Source organism: Nothobranchius furzeri, chromosome 15, assembly GCF_043380555.1.
Source record: "Nothobranchius furzeri strain GRZ-AD chromosome 15, NfurGRZ-RIMD1, whole genome shotgun sequence".
Lineage (NCBI taxonomy): Eukaryota > Metazoa > Chordata > Actinopteri > Cyprinodontiformes > Nothobranchiidae > Nothobranchius > Nothobranchius furzeri.
In genome coordinates, this window is record NC_091755.1 from 56,463,557 (window position 1) to 56,480,140 (window position 16,584).

Below are 16,584 nucleotides of genomic sequence, written 5' to 3' on the forward strand. Positions count from 1 at the left end.
CACAATGCATGGTGTCTCATTAAGTGGATTTTTAATAATCCAGTCATATTGTCCAGATTGTGTTCTTCAAAGTGATCTCAACGTAGGCTTGAGCATGCAGAAAAACCTCTTGTTAAACACAAAAGCCTGCAACGCACACACGGGCAGGAAGGGATCTTTGCACGTATTTTGACCTCCTCATCACACATAACTTCCCTTCCTTTAAGACAACAAAAACAAACATTTTTGGTTCCTTATCATGGAGCTCAACTGGAGAAGTGTGTGTGTGTGTGTGTGTGTGTGTGTGTGTAAACCCTGACAGTGTGCAGGCTGTTTGTGGGAGGCAGCTGCTAGTGAATGGAATGCATGTGAATGTATGAACAGGTTTAGCTCTAATTCAGTCTCCAAGGTAGTCTGCACATCTGTATTCCCTCATCCCACCCCATGTGCGCACATGGATGAAATGCAATCTCACCACAAGCACCATCATGCACACCAGCAGTAGCCACAGAAAGCTGTCTCTGATCTCAAAGGAGATGCGTGTAGTGGAGTTTGGGAGTGAATGGATTTCACCTCAAGAATAAAAAACTATCTAATCTGTCAGCATCCTTCTATCCTGAAGCTTTCTGCAAAAAGGCATCATGGGTTAAAGTTGCAGGATTAAGATGTGCAGATGCAGCCCTGGCGTGCACACATCATTCATGCGATGAGGGCATTCTGACCCTGACACTACAGGAGCTCCAACAGGCCTGTTTAGGATTTGTTTGTTTGCTTTCTGAAAACATGTTGTGTTTGTGTCAAAAAGAGGCTCAACGTAACCAAACGAGGTGCATAATAGGAACCAAGGAGCAACCCAAGTAAAGATCTACTAAATTATCCAATTAGGATTATGAAATAATCATTGATACAAAATTAAGGCCTACCTCAATGACTCACAGAAGGAAGGCAAAAGGATCAAAATGAAATTGTCTTAAAAGTAAGGTCAACAACTATAGCTTGTATTCCAAACTGATTATGGTGTTTCAGAAAAAAATACAGAATAAAGTAAAACAACACAGCACAAGTCCCAAAATAATTCTACAGAAAATCGCTGCCTGTAATGTCACGTTTGTCTGAAAACTTCCTCAAAGTCATTTTACGTAGTTTACGGTTTTAACGTAGCATCTACTTCATTCATGCCAAGTTGGGTACAGACGCAAGAGAACTCAACTCTGCCCCCTGGTCGCAGCCTTTGGTATAACAACTGTTCCGTCTGAGCAGAATGGATCAGAAATCGATCAGCGGTCCTCTTCTACCAACTAAATAACGCCAACGTCATAAACCACGTGTCCCAGGCAGGGCACCGTTATAGAAGAGTAGAAGCAGTGCTGCAGTAGTAGTGCACGTAGGTGCGTGCGTATGCTTGTCGACGTCCTTTATGACGTCACGCACAGCACTTCACACCAGACACTCGACGCAGCAACAGGTAAGACTCAGCTCAGAACGACATGTCTACGTTTGACAACATGAGTGGAAATATGAATGTTGAAGCTCTTCTCAGAGTGCCTAAACCAGATCTGATAGATGAACTCTTGAGATATATGGCAGAAAATAAAACACTTGAAGACAAGCTCTTCACAATGAAGAATAAACATGAAGACAATATTTCTGCAGTCACCTCAGAATTGAAACAATGTCATCACGACCAATTGTTAGAGAGAGATAAACAAATTAATTTACTTAAGGATGACGTTAGGAGGAAACACAAAAAAATATTGAAATTACAAGACGAATATCGAATGTTAGGGATTAACTTGAAAGAGTCAGAGAAGGAACTCTTCGAAGTTAAGCAACAGAGAGACGCCGCTGGATTACTGGAGTTTGAAATTCATGATTTACAAAACAAGATTACTTTTCTGACAGAAGACAACGAGGAAGTGTTGAAAAATAAACACGAGTTAGATGTTAGAATGCATCACGTGGACCAATGTCACACTGAGGCCCAAACCCAAGATTTTAGAACTAGAAGAACAATTACAAAATGAAACTACCAGCCGCATCCAGGCAGACACATTGATCGAGATGTTGAAGCCTTTCGAACATAAAGCCAGCTATTTGGAAATCGAAAATGAGTTACTGAGAGATGAGATACACAACCTAACAAACAAATCTGCTGAACACATCAACCAGATTAATCTTTTGACTGAAAAAACCAACGAGCAGCAACTGAAACTTAACTTTCACCATGAATACTGTGGAAAGAGATTACAAGCCTCCCAGATACATCAAAATGATCAGATGGTTGAACTAAAAACAGAGTTACACACCTCTCAGATGAACTGTCGGATAGCCCAAAACGAACTTGGCGAATACAAGCATTTTAACAATGTCCTTTCAGATGAATTGTCAAACGCCAATCAAGAAATAAGTAAATTAGAAAATGATATCCATAAATCTGAACATACGAAGTGGCTGGACTCAAGAACTCAGGATCGGAAGGCTCATAGAGATAAGTGTGATGCTTTGGAGAAACAACTGCAGCATGCGATGATGGAGTTGGAACGTGCAACGGAGCAAATGAAACGCTCAGCTAATGAAGACAGAATAAGAACTAACGAAATGAAAAAGTTAGAAGAAGATAAAAGAGAATTATCAAAGCAGCTGGAGTTGAGGAGAGCACAGATTCTTGAACTAAATGGTAAATTACAACAGAGTAATCATAAGTTAGAAACCAACAAAACGTTTGCAACACGCGAAAAAAGGCTTCTTGAGTGGCGCTTGAGAATAAAGGAGAATATGCTTGTGGCAAATCCGTCTTCTGCTCAGGAAGGCAACCCAGATAACCAGCCTGGATGCTCGACTCGTTTCAGGAATCACGTTGTCTTGCCCTCTAAAGCACCCAAAAGGAAAGGTAATCCCCTTCCTCTGATAAATAAGTAAGTCCCTCTAGATTTTACGCAACACATCACGAGAAGACTAACAAAAACACCTTAGAACATCTCTGAATGAGGTCCATTAGATAGCTAGAAGATGTTAGAACATATCAATACTCGGACATATCATGTGTTGAAAACTTAGTGACATCATAAAGGAAAAGGGGAAGTGCCATAGATGGAATGTTTACTCTGAATACACTCCACCCAGCTGTGGAGACGATAACCAGTAGGGTTATTGAGAATAACACAGATCACCTTACAGGTGGAGATCAGCAGAGCCAGCATTACTGAAGGCTTGTTGTTTTTTGAATTAGCTAAAAAAAATGAGGCAACACAAGAATTATGTCACAGCTGACACCTTCCAAATCCTGTCTGTGACTCTTTGTGCTGCCTGGGGGTTTTCTCTGGGAGCTCCAGTTCACCCCCGTCTAAAATCCCACATCCTAAAGCGGTTATCTTCAGATTTTAGTTAAGGTTCAGGTAAACTATAACCAGAATACATATTTCATCATTTTACTGTAGATTTTTGGAGAAACTGCAGGTCACAGAGCAGTAAAACACCTATGTAGGATAAGTGTTTGTGTCATTTTCAGGAATTTGTTTCTCCAAACAGCTGAGAGGCGACGCCAAACTCTCCACCTCTCTCTCAGGGCGTTCAGGCTCTATGCTGCAAGAGATCTCTCACCAGATAGAAAGTCTTAACTCTGAACACAGAGGTGACAGCTGTGGAGACGATAGGCAGGAGTGTGTGAATGTAGATTCAGTTTTGATATGAACTCTTGAGTAAGATTAAACTTTTAGATGATAGATTCAGGGGTATTCAATTCCAGGTCTGGAGGGCCGGTATCCAGCACGTTTAGTTTTAACCCTGCCTCAGCACACCTGATTTCACAACACATTCTCACCAAGGTGACCAAGCGTTTCTGCAGAGCCTGATGAGCGTCTGCACAGGTGATTCAACCGCTGAATCTAGTGTGTTGGAGCAGAGAAACCACAAAAACGGAATGTGTACGGGCCTTCCAGGACTGGAATTGAATTGAATATCTGTGTTAAATTGATAGATAAAATATTTATTAATGAAATAATAAAAGAATAACGCCATTACTAATTCATGATTTAAAGTAGAGAAACTGTGCAAATGATAATTGTTTTGGCTCTTTAAAGAGTAACTTGCAGGTTAGAGACTCCCATGAACCGATGTTTAGAGAATCTTAATAGAAACTCGTCTTAAACATTTTTTAACACATACATAAATTATTTAGGCTTTTAGAGTCATTTTTGTGGGAAAGGTTTTTTTGGGCCAAACAAAGTGATGTCGGCTGAGTCCTGTTAGCTGAATCCAGAGAAAATAATGGACTAATGCCGGCTCTGACACAGAGGAAACTTTAAATCAGGGGTGGGGAACCCTGGTCCATCGAGGGCCGCTATCCAGCATATTTTAGTTTCAACCCTGCATCATCACACCTGATTTCAATCAGCACGTGTCTTGTGAGTTAACGATGCTAGCTTAAACTCATGTGCTAACACCACAATCTGTCAGCTGTCCCATATTTATTAATATCCGTTCACGTAACATAGTTTAGTACTTATAGAGATGCCTGTGATCCGGTGTTGTGCCATAAATCGACTGGCTGCCAAAAAATGATTAGCCACCGTGGGATCACGCACGGTTAGGGTAATTGCATTTCTAGTCGAAATTCCCCAGGATTTCGCCTTAAAACTCAGCATATCTAGCAATATGGACATTGAGAAAGCAGGGATAACCTCGTCCGGTACTTAAACAGATGTTTATCGTGGATATTAGTTTTTCCAGTTCGGAAGTTGTTTTAAGTGTTGCTATTTGTCCTAAACGTTCACAATGAGGACATTTTAATCCTTTTTGCAATATTTGCGATTGAAAGATGGTTTGTGGTGGTCACATGTAAAGGGTTAAATTGACTTAAATATTGTTGTGTGTCGGGGTGAGTACTCCTCCTTCTCTACAACATCTTTGTGAGATCTTCATTCCAGGAGAGGGCACTCACCAGCTGCGGAGCATTACCAATCAGCGGCAGCTGCAGATCCTCAGATCAACCGCAGCAGAGCTCTATTTAAGAGGAGAGGGAACTACTTCACATCACTGGATGATTAGCTACTCACGGTAGTATCTTGCCACTCTCAAGTCTTAGGTTATGCTTGGTCTCTGCTCAGACATTTTGCTGTCGCAGTATTTGGATTTTTTCGTGGATTCTTGTGTTTGGACCATTTTGGACTCAAGTTTGTATTCCTCTTCAGGATACTTGGAAACGCTGAACCATTAATTGGAATATACCTACCTGGAACTCACCATAACCCGCCTGGACAACAACTCTCACGGTTCGCCTCTCCTCCTGTTCCTCCTATCCTCTGCCGCCATCGTCTGGCTCCCTCTTCTGGACGCACCCCGTCACACCATCTGCCCTCCCTACTGACTCCTGGACTCTTTCTGGCTTCATTGAACTTGGATATCTCCAGGACACTTTTAGTTAGGTTTAATAAATCATTGTTTGAACTTTCTGCCGTTGTTGTGATGATTCTTCATGTCGTGGGTTAAACACCTTCCCAGGGACATGACAAATATTACTTTATTATCTCTTGATGTTATTAGTCTTATCACAGGACGCTGGGTGTCTTCCACATTCATAAACACCCCAAAGATGTCAAAAAAAATTAAAGTTGTTTTCATTTTTAACCTTTAAAAATATAAGCTGTAGATCAATTTTGTCTAGAAATGCAATTACCCTAACTGTGCGCAACCCCGCGGTGGCTAATCACTTTTTAGCAGCCAGTCGATTTATGGCACAACACCGGTTCTGGGGATCATGCGGGCTTCTTTTAGTTGGATTTGACCCAGCCACCCATTCAACTTGGTATTTTTAAAAGTCGCGCATCCTCTCCTGGCGGTCCAGGCGGCCGTTCTGATGTGGTTTCGACCCAGAAACCAGCTGACCCGCATGTCTCTTCTGGTGGTCGGTTCTAAGCTGGTTCTGATGGCGGGTTAGGGTTACCCTAACCTACCCGGTACCGACCGATGTGGGCTACAGAAGTCAGTCTTTTCAGCTGCGCAAAACGCCCTCAGGCAAAAGGTGCTTCACATCCATGATGCGTTCACATAGTGACTGCTGCTATTAAACGAGTGCAGTTAGCCTAAACCACCATGTGACTAGCTAGAGTAGATGGCAGAAATGATGAAGGTGCTGGTTAAACCTTTGTCTCAGAATGTGCGGCTGTCAGTTTGTTTGAATGCTAACATGAAGGGACCTCAGAATAAAAGCTCTGGAAGGTTCTTTTCTTATATTTATATCATAGTTCTTTATTGTGTTTACACTGTCTTCTTTAGTGGAGTTTATAAACGTACCAGATGACTAAACAGCAGATACGAGGGTTTGACTCCCACCCACCCCTAAAGCTGCTCTTTTGCTTCTGTAGATGGAGCTGATGCAGCAGAGTCAGGTGAAGGCTGAAATCCAGTCCCTGGCCTCCATAGCTCCTGACTTCCTCACCAACATCTACCTCCCTAATAAGCTCCGCTATGGAGGCTGGGTGTGAAGATGCTGCGCCCTGGTGGAAGAGCTAGAGAAGGTCTGACTCGGGTTCTACTTCTGCATGGATCTGCTGAGGCTGAAAATGATTATCGGTGGTTGTGTGGATTCTTGATCTGTGTCCACTTTTCCATTATCACAATAAGAGCTTTGTCAGGATATTTAAAGTTTGCTTCCTCTTCCGGGGTCACTGGTGAACACATTTTGATTAATCTGGAGACTATTAAATAAATAAGGAGAGGGATTTATAAGCGAGGGCTTCATCCCACTCCCCTTGAACATGTTTCTCATTCATACCATTTTTTCTTTTTCTTTACTTCTCATAGCTTGCTTTACTTTATCAGAATTGATATTCAGAGTTGGGACCAGGTGAAGAATAAAAATAAACCCACTTTAGTTTGTTTTTTGACCCGTGAAAACAGGTTTAGTCTGAGGAGTTTTGGGTTAATCTACGTTTAAGTAACTACATGAACATCAGGCTAGTGGTTGTTTTACTGGGGTTAAATGTTAAATGTGGGAGGAGTTTTTCACCATCTAATTGAAAAGGAAATAACCATCATTTGCAGACACGAAAACCATCTGTCTGGCCTCCAAATCCAGAAAGTTCTGCTCCGTTCTTGTTTTCGTACAAGAAGACAAAACATTCTCACCCAAGGCCTCATGCAGACTCCTGCATTTTCACTCTGAGGAAGTCATCCTGAATTATAAATAACTTTACAGCTCATAAGTTGGAATAATCATATGTGTTGAAGGAACAAGATGTTTAAGTCAAATGTTTGTGTTTATAAAATTTAAGTTCAACGTTTTGGATACGTACTGTTATTTTAATAAAAACGAATAAAGGCGCAGTGCAGCACATTGACACAGACTAAATTCAATCAGAGTGTAATGTCATGATTATAGGGTTGGGCATCGAGCATTGAGCATCGATTGGAACCGGTTCCAGCGAGGCGCGTTGCAAGATTTTCAAAAGTGTGGGGGATGTTGTCTGTGCCTAAAATAAGTTCATGTTATTCATCTTGTTAGTTTAATTTCCGTAATAGCGGAGCAGGTGCAAATTTTAGACGCGTCACGCATGTCTCCGTTTTAAACATGTTTAAACTGTTCAGAATACAAATCCAGGCTCTGTTTCGTTAAACTGGTGTAACTAAAGTTTGTACTGAATGAAACTTTACACTAAACCATGTTGATAAGAAAAGGATCCGATTAAATCGTTTCCCCCTCATTTACAGTCAGGAAGTACAGCGCAGTGCTCACGGCTCTGGGTTTAATCAAGTTTAATTGTTTCTCTTTGCAACAATCTTCACAAGAAGGCAAAACAGTTAAATGGCAGGGTTATAGATATTTCCATTTGACTGTTTATTTTGACAGATAAACTCAAGGATGTTGGTTGTTTTGAAAGAATTACCCCGATGCACACTGATGAGCTGACATTTTAATCGTTACACACATCGCGGAGGTAACTAAATCCATCAAGAAAAGATTCCCATCAGAACATCAGAGCTTTATACTGGACACTGTGCTCAGCGCGGATCGGAGCGCACACGGTGGACAGTGAGCTGAAGATCTGTAGAGGGGTTCGCAGCGCAGAACCACAGCGATGCGGTAAGATTTCCTCCCACTGAAACGGTCTGGAAACCCGGTCTCTCTGAGGGATGTGTCACTTGGAAAAATGTTCACTGATTATGAAACTTTGGCTGAATAGTGCTTGTTCCCGTCTCTAATATGGAGATGCACGACACATCCAGTCTGAGGCAGAATAGCCTCTTCAGCTCAGAAAGCACCTGTAGAGACATTTGATCACGCACAAAGTTTATGTGGAGCAGAAGCGGTCGGGCCACGGCAGGTGAAATGTTCCTAGCCTACATGAAGTGTAACGGTTTAATTGTAACATTAATATGTTACTGGACACACTGGTCTGGTTGGTTAGACCAGTGTTTGAAGTGGAAAACACACACACGCACGCACACACACCAATTAAATAACGCTGATAGCATGGACTAGAAGACAGGTGATGGTATTTAAATGATGATCAGGCTGCTGTAAAATGTAATCTCTATCCACATCAGACTTATCCTCTATTCTTTCTCTATTTGCTCTGCTGTCTGGGCTGACCTACCTGATGGTGCGTGCGGCGCATCTAGCGGCTGTGATGCACATTTTACGCATTTGGAGAGGTGGGTTGGATGCTTTGCTTTACTGGCAGATGGATTTTTTTTTTTCAAAAATGTCGGAGATTTTGCCCCATGAATAACCGTTAAAACCACCGGTGTGCATGTACCCTTATGAAAGAGTCCTACGTTGAGAGGTAAATATTAGAAGTGCAGGTAATGCATTCTGGTGCCTATAAATGAAAAATGAATGAAACATATCTATATAAAAAGGCTGCGCAGCGGCACAGTCGTTAGAGCTTTTGCCTTGCAGCAAGAAGGTCCTGGGTTCGCTTCCCGGCCTGGGAACTTTCTGCATGGAGTTGGCATGTTCTCCCTGTGCATGCATGGGTTCTCTTCAGGTACTCCAGCTTCCTCCCACAGTTCAAAAACACGACTGTTAGGTTGATTGGTCTGTCTAAATTGTCCCTAGGTGTGTGTGTGTGTGTGTGTGTGTGTGTGTGTGTGTGTGTGTGTGTGTGTGTGTGTGTGTGTGTGTGTGTGTGTGTGTGATTGTTTGTCTTGTGTGTCTCTGTGTTGCCCTGCGATGGACTGGCTCTCTGTCAAGGATATACCCCGCCTGATTGCCCGTTGACCGCTGGAGATAGGCACCAGCCCCCACCCCCCCATTCGCAACCCTGCATGGACAAGCAGGTTCAGAAAATGGATGGATGGATCTATATAAAAATAACAAAAATACAGAGAACAAATAGATTAAACATACTCAACAATCAACTTCTTGTATAATTCTATTTAACCCAGCTCATCAACATAATGATCCAGTAGATGTTTTTTGTAGCTCTTGATTTACCTTTACACATTTTTTGCAGCATGGATAGTGATTGTAGATTACTCAGGTATGTGTTTCCCCAAACTTCCACACAGTAATTCAAGTATGGCATTACCAGTGATGAAAACAGATTTATCCTAAAGATATAATTTCGTATGTCACAAATTTGACTCAAAAAGTTTATTTTGAAATCACAGGTTGGTGCGGTTTCATAGTTCGCACCATTTAATTCCTGGTGGTTTTAGCCGCGCTTCCATGCGGGCGGAGTCTAGTAGCAATAAATACCTCGAATGTTAAAAATAGAAAAGGCCACATTGGTCAAACATTCATGCAAGCTATTTGAGATGTTAATATTGTTTTATATTGCATCTGTTTCTATTAGCGAAGTTTCCCCTCTCAGTTGATCACAAATACAACTTCCTCCCCGCTCGTTTTGACTTCCGCCCGGCGAATCAAAAGAAGCAAACCCTACCATCGACATAAATATACTGGACATCTCCATTCCAAAGTCAACCCAGGGCCAAAAACTTAACGCTTTATAGTCTTACTTTATTCACAGAAAACCTTGAGTTCCATTCAAGTTGAACTCTGTAATGTTATTTTAGTTTAGGAAAATAAATAAAACGTTTTCATGGTACTTCCTGTTATTTGTGACGTAGTTGTCGCAGTTGTTTGTCATCACTGTTTCTTTCGAGTTTTCCCGCGCTGTCCTTAGCTAACCAAGCTGTCAGCTTGACTGAAGAGCAGCAGTAACATATACCTAGCTGCACATTAGCTTGGCTTTACTACATTATAATGCCATCTTCAGACTACGACTCCGCTTGTCTGCCGGACTTATTACCGCTGTACTACCGACGACTGTTCCCCTTCTACCAGTATTACCGCTGGCTTACCTACGGAGGAGGTAACTTCACAAACAGACCAGAACCACGAGCAAGCGTCAGACCGGGCTGTTAGCTTGTCTTCTGTGATTTAACTAGCTATATATGTAATTAGGCTAGCTAGCCTTCTATGCTGAACTTCAGGGTTTGTGGATTTTACGTTTGCTTCCCCCTGTGTAACATTTGAGATGTATTTACAACTGTTACAGAGCTTTTCAGAGCGTTTGACTTATGTTACGTTTAAACAAGGATTCACTTTAGTAAGACAGCTGCTAATTTATTTAAGGAAAGCAGCTTGTTCCCAGTATTCAAGAGTTGATGAAGACCTGAAAAAAACAACAATAAAGCCTGGGTAGTTAAACGTCACCGTATTTTATTGCACTGATAAATTCAGATAAGATTAAGTAAAATTTTTCTGGAAGACGTTGATTTTATTAGTAATGAAACTTTACAGCGATTATTTTATATGTGATATTTAAACAAAAGTTTGTCACTCATTAGAAAAGAGACAGATTTTGCTTGATTGCCTTTATGAAATAAACACATACAGTGTTTATTTGTCCATTTTCCCACATTCTCAGTGCAGAAGAACTACTTCCAAAACCGAGAGTTCTGCTTCACGCTCAAAGATGACATCTACGTGCGCTACCAGTCTTTCAGCACGCTGAACGAGCTGGAGAAGGAAATGCAGAAGATGAACCCTTATAAGATTGATATTGGAGCAGTGTACAGTCACAGGGTAAGACTTTATTCTGGATCAAATCATGTTTACTATCGTGTAAGTGTAGTAAAGTCACTGTTTGTCATCAACAGCCTAATCAACACAACACGGTGAAGTCCGGCAGCTTCCAAGCTCTAGAGAAGGAACTTGTGTTTGATATTGATATGACAGATTATGATGATGTCCGAAGCTGCTGCAGGTGATTATTTCTAGTTCTGAGCCTGTTCAGAGTGTTCTGGAGGACAATCTACCAAAATGACCTTTTCAAACTTCGATCCAGTGCTGCAGACATTTGCACCAAGTGCTGGACGCTGATGACCATTGCTATCCGCATCTTGGACAGAGCGCTCAGAGGTGTGTCCCTGGTCTTATGTCAGGCATGTGTTTATTTTGAATCAAATCAGATTGACATTTTTTATGTTTCTCCCAGAGGACTTTGGCTTTCAGCACCTGCTGTGGGTTTATTCTGGCAGAAGGGGAGTTCATTGTTGGGTGTGTGATGAAGCTGCCCGGAAGCTCTCTGCTGCAGCACGCTCTGCTGTGGCTGAATATCTCAGCCTGATCAAGGTAGCAATGGTTTTACCGGTATTAGGTGATTTTAAAGCAAAACTCCAAGATTATTTAAGTCTTTTAAGCAGTCCTAGAATTTAAAACCACATTTATCTGGTTGTTGTTGTTGGATAAAGGCAGCTTGGGGGTGTCTAGTGTAGCATACCAAAATGTCTGTGCTGTTGCTGACCTGCTTTCCTATGTAAATTAATAATGCTGTAACGGCCACAGAGAAATGGTTCGTTTGGAGAAAAGCTGGTTTAACACGTCATTAGCACGACACACACCCTAAAATCTGCAGGTCCCAACCTAATCATTGGTCATGATTAGGGGTGTGATGGTTCACGGGGCGGTGTTGAACCGTTTCAGTTTGGTCCACTTGCGTATTGTTTTGGTTTAACAAAGAAGAATGTTGGAGCACCAATCACATTCCAGGATATAATGGGAGTATCCAGATTGTGAATGAATGAATGCTAGATTAATCCATAGCCTGCAATCTGGTCTAACAGAGTACAGCCACACACACACACACACACACACACAGACAGATAGGCAGATCGATCCACATCTTGCAGTCCTTGTTCTCCTGCTTGTTTATCTGCAAAACCTGCTCCTCAACCCATTTGAATCTCTCTTTGGAAAACACTCACTTCTTTACTCGTTTGTCTGCACTGATAGTAACACACACACACACACTCACACACAGGTCACAGACTTACTTGCTTCAAGAAATAAAGCTATTGGGGTGCGTTGGTCAATTTTTCTGGGTTCCTGAGCCCCAACAAAGTTTCATGGGATATATTAAGGCTCAAATAATAGTTTCCAATCGTTAAAAAAATTACTTTTATCTAGAACCCCTTTAAAGTTCAAATTCAAAGCCACTTAACAGCTGCTCCCATAACTAAAAGCTGCTTATTTATTGGTTTCTGACTAACATACAGTACAGTTGTATGTCCAGATGTGATTTCTAAATGTAACCTTTTAGGGTGGTGAAGATACTGTGAAGAAAGTAGTGCTGACAGATCCAATTCACCCCTTTATCAGGTAAATATACGTTTGACTGTTGTTTTTGTCATTGCTGCTTCTGTTTGTGGCTTCAGCTGTGTCTAATCCCACCAGAGAGTCTTTGGCAGTGGTGGAGCACTTCTTCCCTCAATACGCGCTGCAGGATCAGGACATACTGGCCCGCAAAGAGTCTGTAGACAAAGTCCTGGCTCTAGTTCCTGATGATATCCTTTCTCTAACGTGCTTGCTCAGTAATTTCCTGAATATGAAAACCAGCTGAATTGATATGATTTTTAAAAAGCAGTGATAATTATGAGGCCTTAATTTGTTCTGTACATGTAAAAAAAGAGTTACAGCAGGACTTCCAGAATGAGAAGAAATCAGATGTTCGTTGGAAACTGATCAAAGACCAAGCCCGAAAGAAACAGGTTGGTCTTCGTGGTTGTTCTAGTAAATAAAATTCTGTGTATTTATATAGCACCAGGTCACGCTGAGTCCTCTCATTGCACTTCACAAAGTTAACCGTTGAGTTCAGTTCATTATGCCAGTTAGTGAAGTTTCCTACAAAAGGAAGTCCTTTCAGAAATGCAACAAAAACTTAATAATGTTCCTGATCATTTTTTGTTTGTTTTTATATTTAAAAAAACAACAACTGTTGTTTGTAGTAGTCGGTTCAGATGAATGCTTCTCAAATTGTGCTGCATCCACAGCGTGCCAGTGTCAGCAGGTTCAGGCTTGCTGGCAGCCTTACATTCAGCAAGTGCAAGGCTGCAAAATCCCTTTTCTTCCTAATGTAAATATTTGTTTAAATATGTCTGAAGTCAAAGTTTTGATAAATTAAATGTAGTTTTCATTGAATTTTTGAAAGTGTATTTTATGGGAACTAGTTTTGTAAACCATATGAAATTTAAAAAGTAATATTCATAATTTTACCGATTAGTGAGCATTAAAGGGATACTTTGCAACTTTTTCATTTTTTAAATAATTTTCTTGAGTGGGTATGTGCTAAAATGACCCTTTACAGCTGGACTATTCAATTCCGTGCCTCGAGGGCCGGTATCCGGCACGTTTTAGTGGTTTCTCTGCTCCAACACATTTAGTTCAGCTCATCAGGCTCTGCAGAAACCTGTTAATTACCTGGCGATTGAAATCACGTGTTGAAGAAGAGTTAAAACTAAAATGTGCTGATACCGGCCCTCGAGGCACGGAATTGAATACAACTGCTTTACAGAGTTGGTGAAAAATCACTCAGACCCCTTGCTATTTCAGAGTTGCCGGCCAGTCTGGTCCTGGTTAGTCTCAAAGCAGCACATTTCCTGCATGTTTTAGATCGCTAACACAGCTGATTTGTTTGATTTAGGCATGAATTTCTCCTGTAGAAACTAAGGAAGGAGACCTTTCAGCGGTTAGATTAAGATGTTAAAAAGACAAAGGTGATTTTGCTTTGACTGACAGAACACCAGATGGTGGTGAAAGCCAGCAAAACTGCTTAGTATTAATTTAACAGTCTTGCTCCTCCTAGTCTACAGCTAAAAAGGGCCAACACTTTGACAAAGAGATCATGCTGCAGTACTGCTACCCTCGGCTTGATGTGAACGTCAGTAAAGGTGTGAGCCACTTACTGAAGAGCCCCTTTAGTGTTCATCCCAAAACAGGTGAGTTGGGTCTGAAAACACACAGTGACCTGTTTTCTCTACCAGCTGTTAGTAAAACCAGCTCTGCTCCTGAATAGGACGTGTCTCAGTTCCCATCGACTTGAGGGAGTTGGACAGCTTTGATCCTTTCGCTGTTCCCACCATCAGGTCAGTCGTCTCTGTGCTGTTTTGTGACCAGGCTGCAACCCACAGAAACTGATTTTATTTGATTTTTTAAGTCTGATCTGTGAGGAGTTGGATCGACCCAAAACTGGGGAGGAAGAAGAAAAAGTGGAGGATGCCACAGAGAAGGAAGATGAGAGAGACGCCTCAGAGAAGCGGAGGATCAGAGGTGCCGTAAAAACACCAAAAATCTAACTTTCCCCTCACATTTATTCAAAGATCTTTCATCATTAACAGGACATAATTGTGAAGATATCTTTGCTGATCATCTGGTTAGGAGATCTCCTTTCCCCCCAACTAGTTTCAGATTAAGAGTTTTATTAATTCATCTTAGATCTAGGAATTGAGAAACTTTGCACTACTCCTAGATTAAACGGATTGTCAACATCTTCAGATTTTCAGGTGATTTTGACATCCAATTTTCTTAAAGAGTAAATTGCAGGTTAATTTATTTTTTAATTCATATAAAATGCTGTCCAAAAACACTATTTGAAATGCTTATTGTGGATATTTCATTTTAAAATACATAACAGCAGTTTTCTAGTAAAAAGTGGCCTTTCTCAGCAAAGCTTCTAAAAAAAGCTCTTTTTTCTAAATCTGAACCTCTGACGTAACCAAAGGAGTTAGAGGCTCGGTGCTGCCTCAGCTCTGTGTGAGAGTGGGTAGTTTCTGGGTAGAGAGGTCATGTTATCCAGCCAGTGTGTGTGTTTGCTAGATCTGGATTGTGTTCATTTTGATAAACTATAGTTTGTGAAGGCTGTACCAACTCCAGCCTGTCTGGACATCAAGTCCACGGGTTTCCAGACAAGAGAAACAATGCCTCTATCTCCATGCCTGAGGGTGTTTTGTGCAGCTGAAAAGACAGACTTCTGTAGCCCACATCGTTCGGTACCGGGAGGTCCGCACTGGGCTCTAGAGACCCTTGGCAGGGTTTAAAAAATTAAATGTGGATATCTGGAGGTTGGATCACCGTCAGAACCAGGTTAGAACTGACCACCAGAAGAGACGCGCGGCTCAGCGGGCCAGCTGGTTTCTGGGTCGGAACCACATCAGAACTGCCGCCACAGGAAAGGATCATGTGCAGCTTTTAAAAATACCAGCTCGACTGGCTCGCTGGTGTCTGGGTCAGATCCAGCTACTATTTTAATTGTCTGGTACATTATAGTTATCTGTACAATGTTGTGAAATTAGCACACGAGTTTAAGCTAGCATCGTTAAGCTGCTCCCCCGCTGTTGTCACATCGCTGCTCAATCTCTCTGCTTTGGCTGATTGGTTCTCCCTCTGGTTTGTCTCTGCTCTCTGGGGCATGCAGCAAACTCATAACCTTATGGTTTTGGTCCATCAGAAGTATGATTATAAACATTTATAGTTTCCTCTGTGTCAGAACCGGCATTAGAATCCATATTTTTCTCTGGATGAAGCTAACAAATCTCCCTCAGCTGACATCACTTGGTTTGGCAAAAAAAAAATAAAAATCTCACAAAAATTACTCTAAAAGCCTAAATTATTTATGTATGTGTAAATAAATGTTTAAAATGAGTTTCTATTATGTTTCTTTAAACATTGGTTCATGGGAGTCTCTAACCTGCAAGTTGCTCTTTAAGTTAAATGTGAGTGTGGTGCAGCAGGATAACTTGTCTGTTTTTGCTCCCAGATTACAAAAGAACCAGTTTGGCAAAGTATGTGAAGAACTTTGATCAGTTTCTAGAGGGGTTGGCTCGCTCATGGAAAGGAGAACTTCTCAGAAAGAGTGGTAAGAACTAGCTGTGAGAGATGAAACAAATGTCTTGAGCCTTTTATACTTTATTCTGTTTGGTTTGTTTTCCTTGTAGATCTTCAAAAAGAATTCTGAAAAGTACCAACAGTCAGAAAACAACCACTGGCTCCGGTGCAGCTGCTGATGCAAGTTTGGGACCTGCTCTGTGGTTATGTCCCTGGTCATGTTCCTGTAATAACACATTTTTACTGAAACTGTTTAATAAACGTTTCTCTTTTTAAGACTTTTGTTGCTTTAAAATCTAAATAAAAGGCGTTTCTGTTCTTGTACCACTAATTATTTTATATGCATCTATAAATCAGCTCAATTTCATTTGGTTGGGTAATAACTGAATATTTTAAAGCATAGATTGTTATAATATAAATTACTTAGTCACTTTAAATATTTTTCTGTAAATCCCATTTATGTAGCGATCGTTTGCCCAGTGGTTTATATAATT

The 16,584-nt window shown here is 41.2% G+C and overlaps 2 protein-coding genes across 4 annotated transcripts; both read left to right on the forward strand.

Moving 5' to 3' along the window:
* The first annotated feature begins 1,354 nt into the window (after nt 1–1,354).
* LOC107391165 (uncharacterized) lies at nt 1,355–8,705 on the forward strand. Of its 3 annotated transcripts, none has more exons than XM_070545031.1 (3): nt 1,355–5,034; nt 5,169–5,397; nt 6,342–8,705. In XM_070545031.1, exons 1-3 carry the CDS (start codon nt 5,018–5,020, stop codon nt 6,459–6,461), a joined length of 366 nt encoding a protein of 121 aa, XP_070401132.1. In that variant the 5' UTR covers nt 1,355–5,017; the 3' UTR covers nt 6,462–8,705. The 3 variants fall into 3 exon arrangements, 1 of the variants encoding a protein (XP_070401132.1); XR_011516722.1 differs by having other exon boundaries at nt 1,359–5,034; XR_011516721.1 differs by having other exon boundaries at nt 1,359–5,397.
* Nucleotides 8,706–10,066: 1,361 nt separating this feature from the next.
* On the forward strand, nt 10,067–16,414 carry prim1 (DNA primase subunit 1). Its single transcript, XM_070545033.1, has 13 exons — nt 10,067–10,298; nt 10,857–11,014; nt 11,089–11,195; nt 11,277–11,350; nt 11,427–11,563; nt 12,531–12,589; nt 12,665–12,774; nt 12,887–12,978; nt 14,073–14,205; nt 14,283–14,352; nt 14,424–14,536; nt 16,023–16,121; nt 16,201–16,414. Exons 1-13 carry the CDS (start codon nt 10,190–10,192, stop codon nt 16,218–16,220), a joined length of 1,281 nt encoding a protein of 426 aa, XP_070401134.1. The 5' UTR covers nt 10,067–10,189; the 3' UTR covers nt 16,221–16,414.
* Nucleotides 16,415–16,584: the final 170 nt, after the last annotated feature.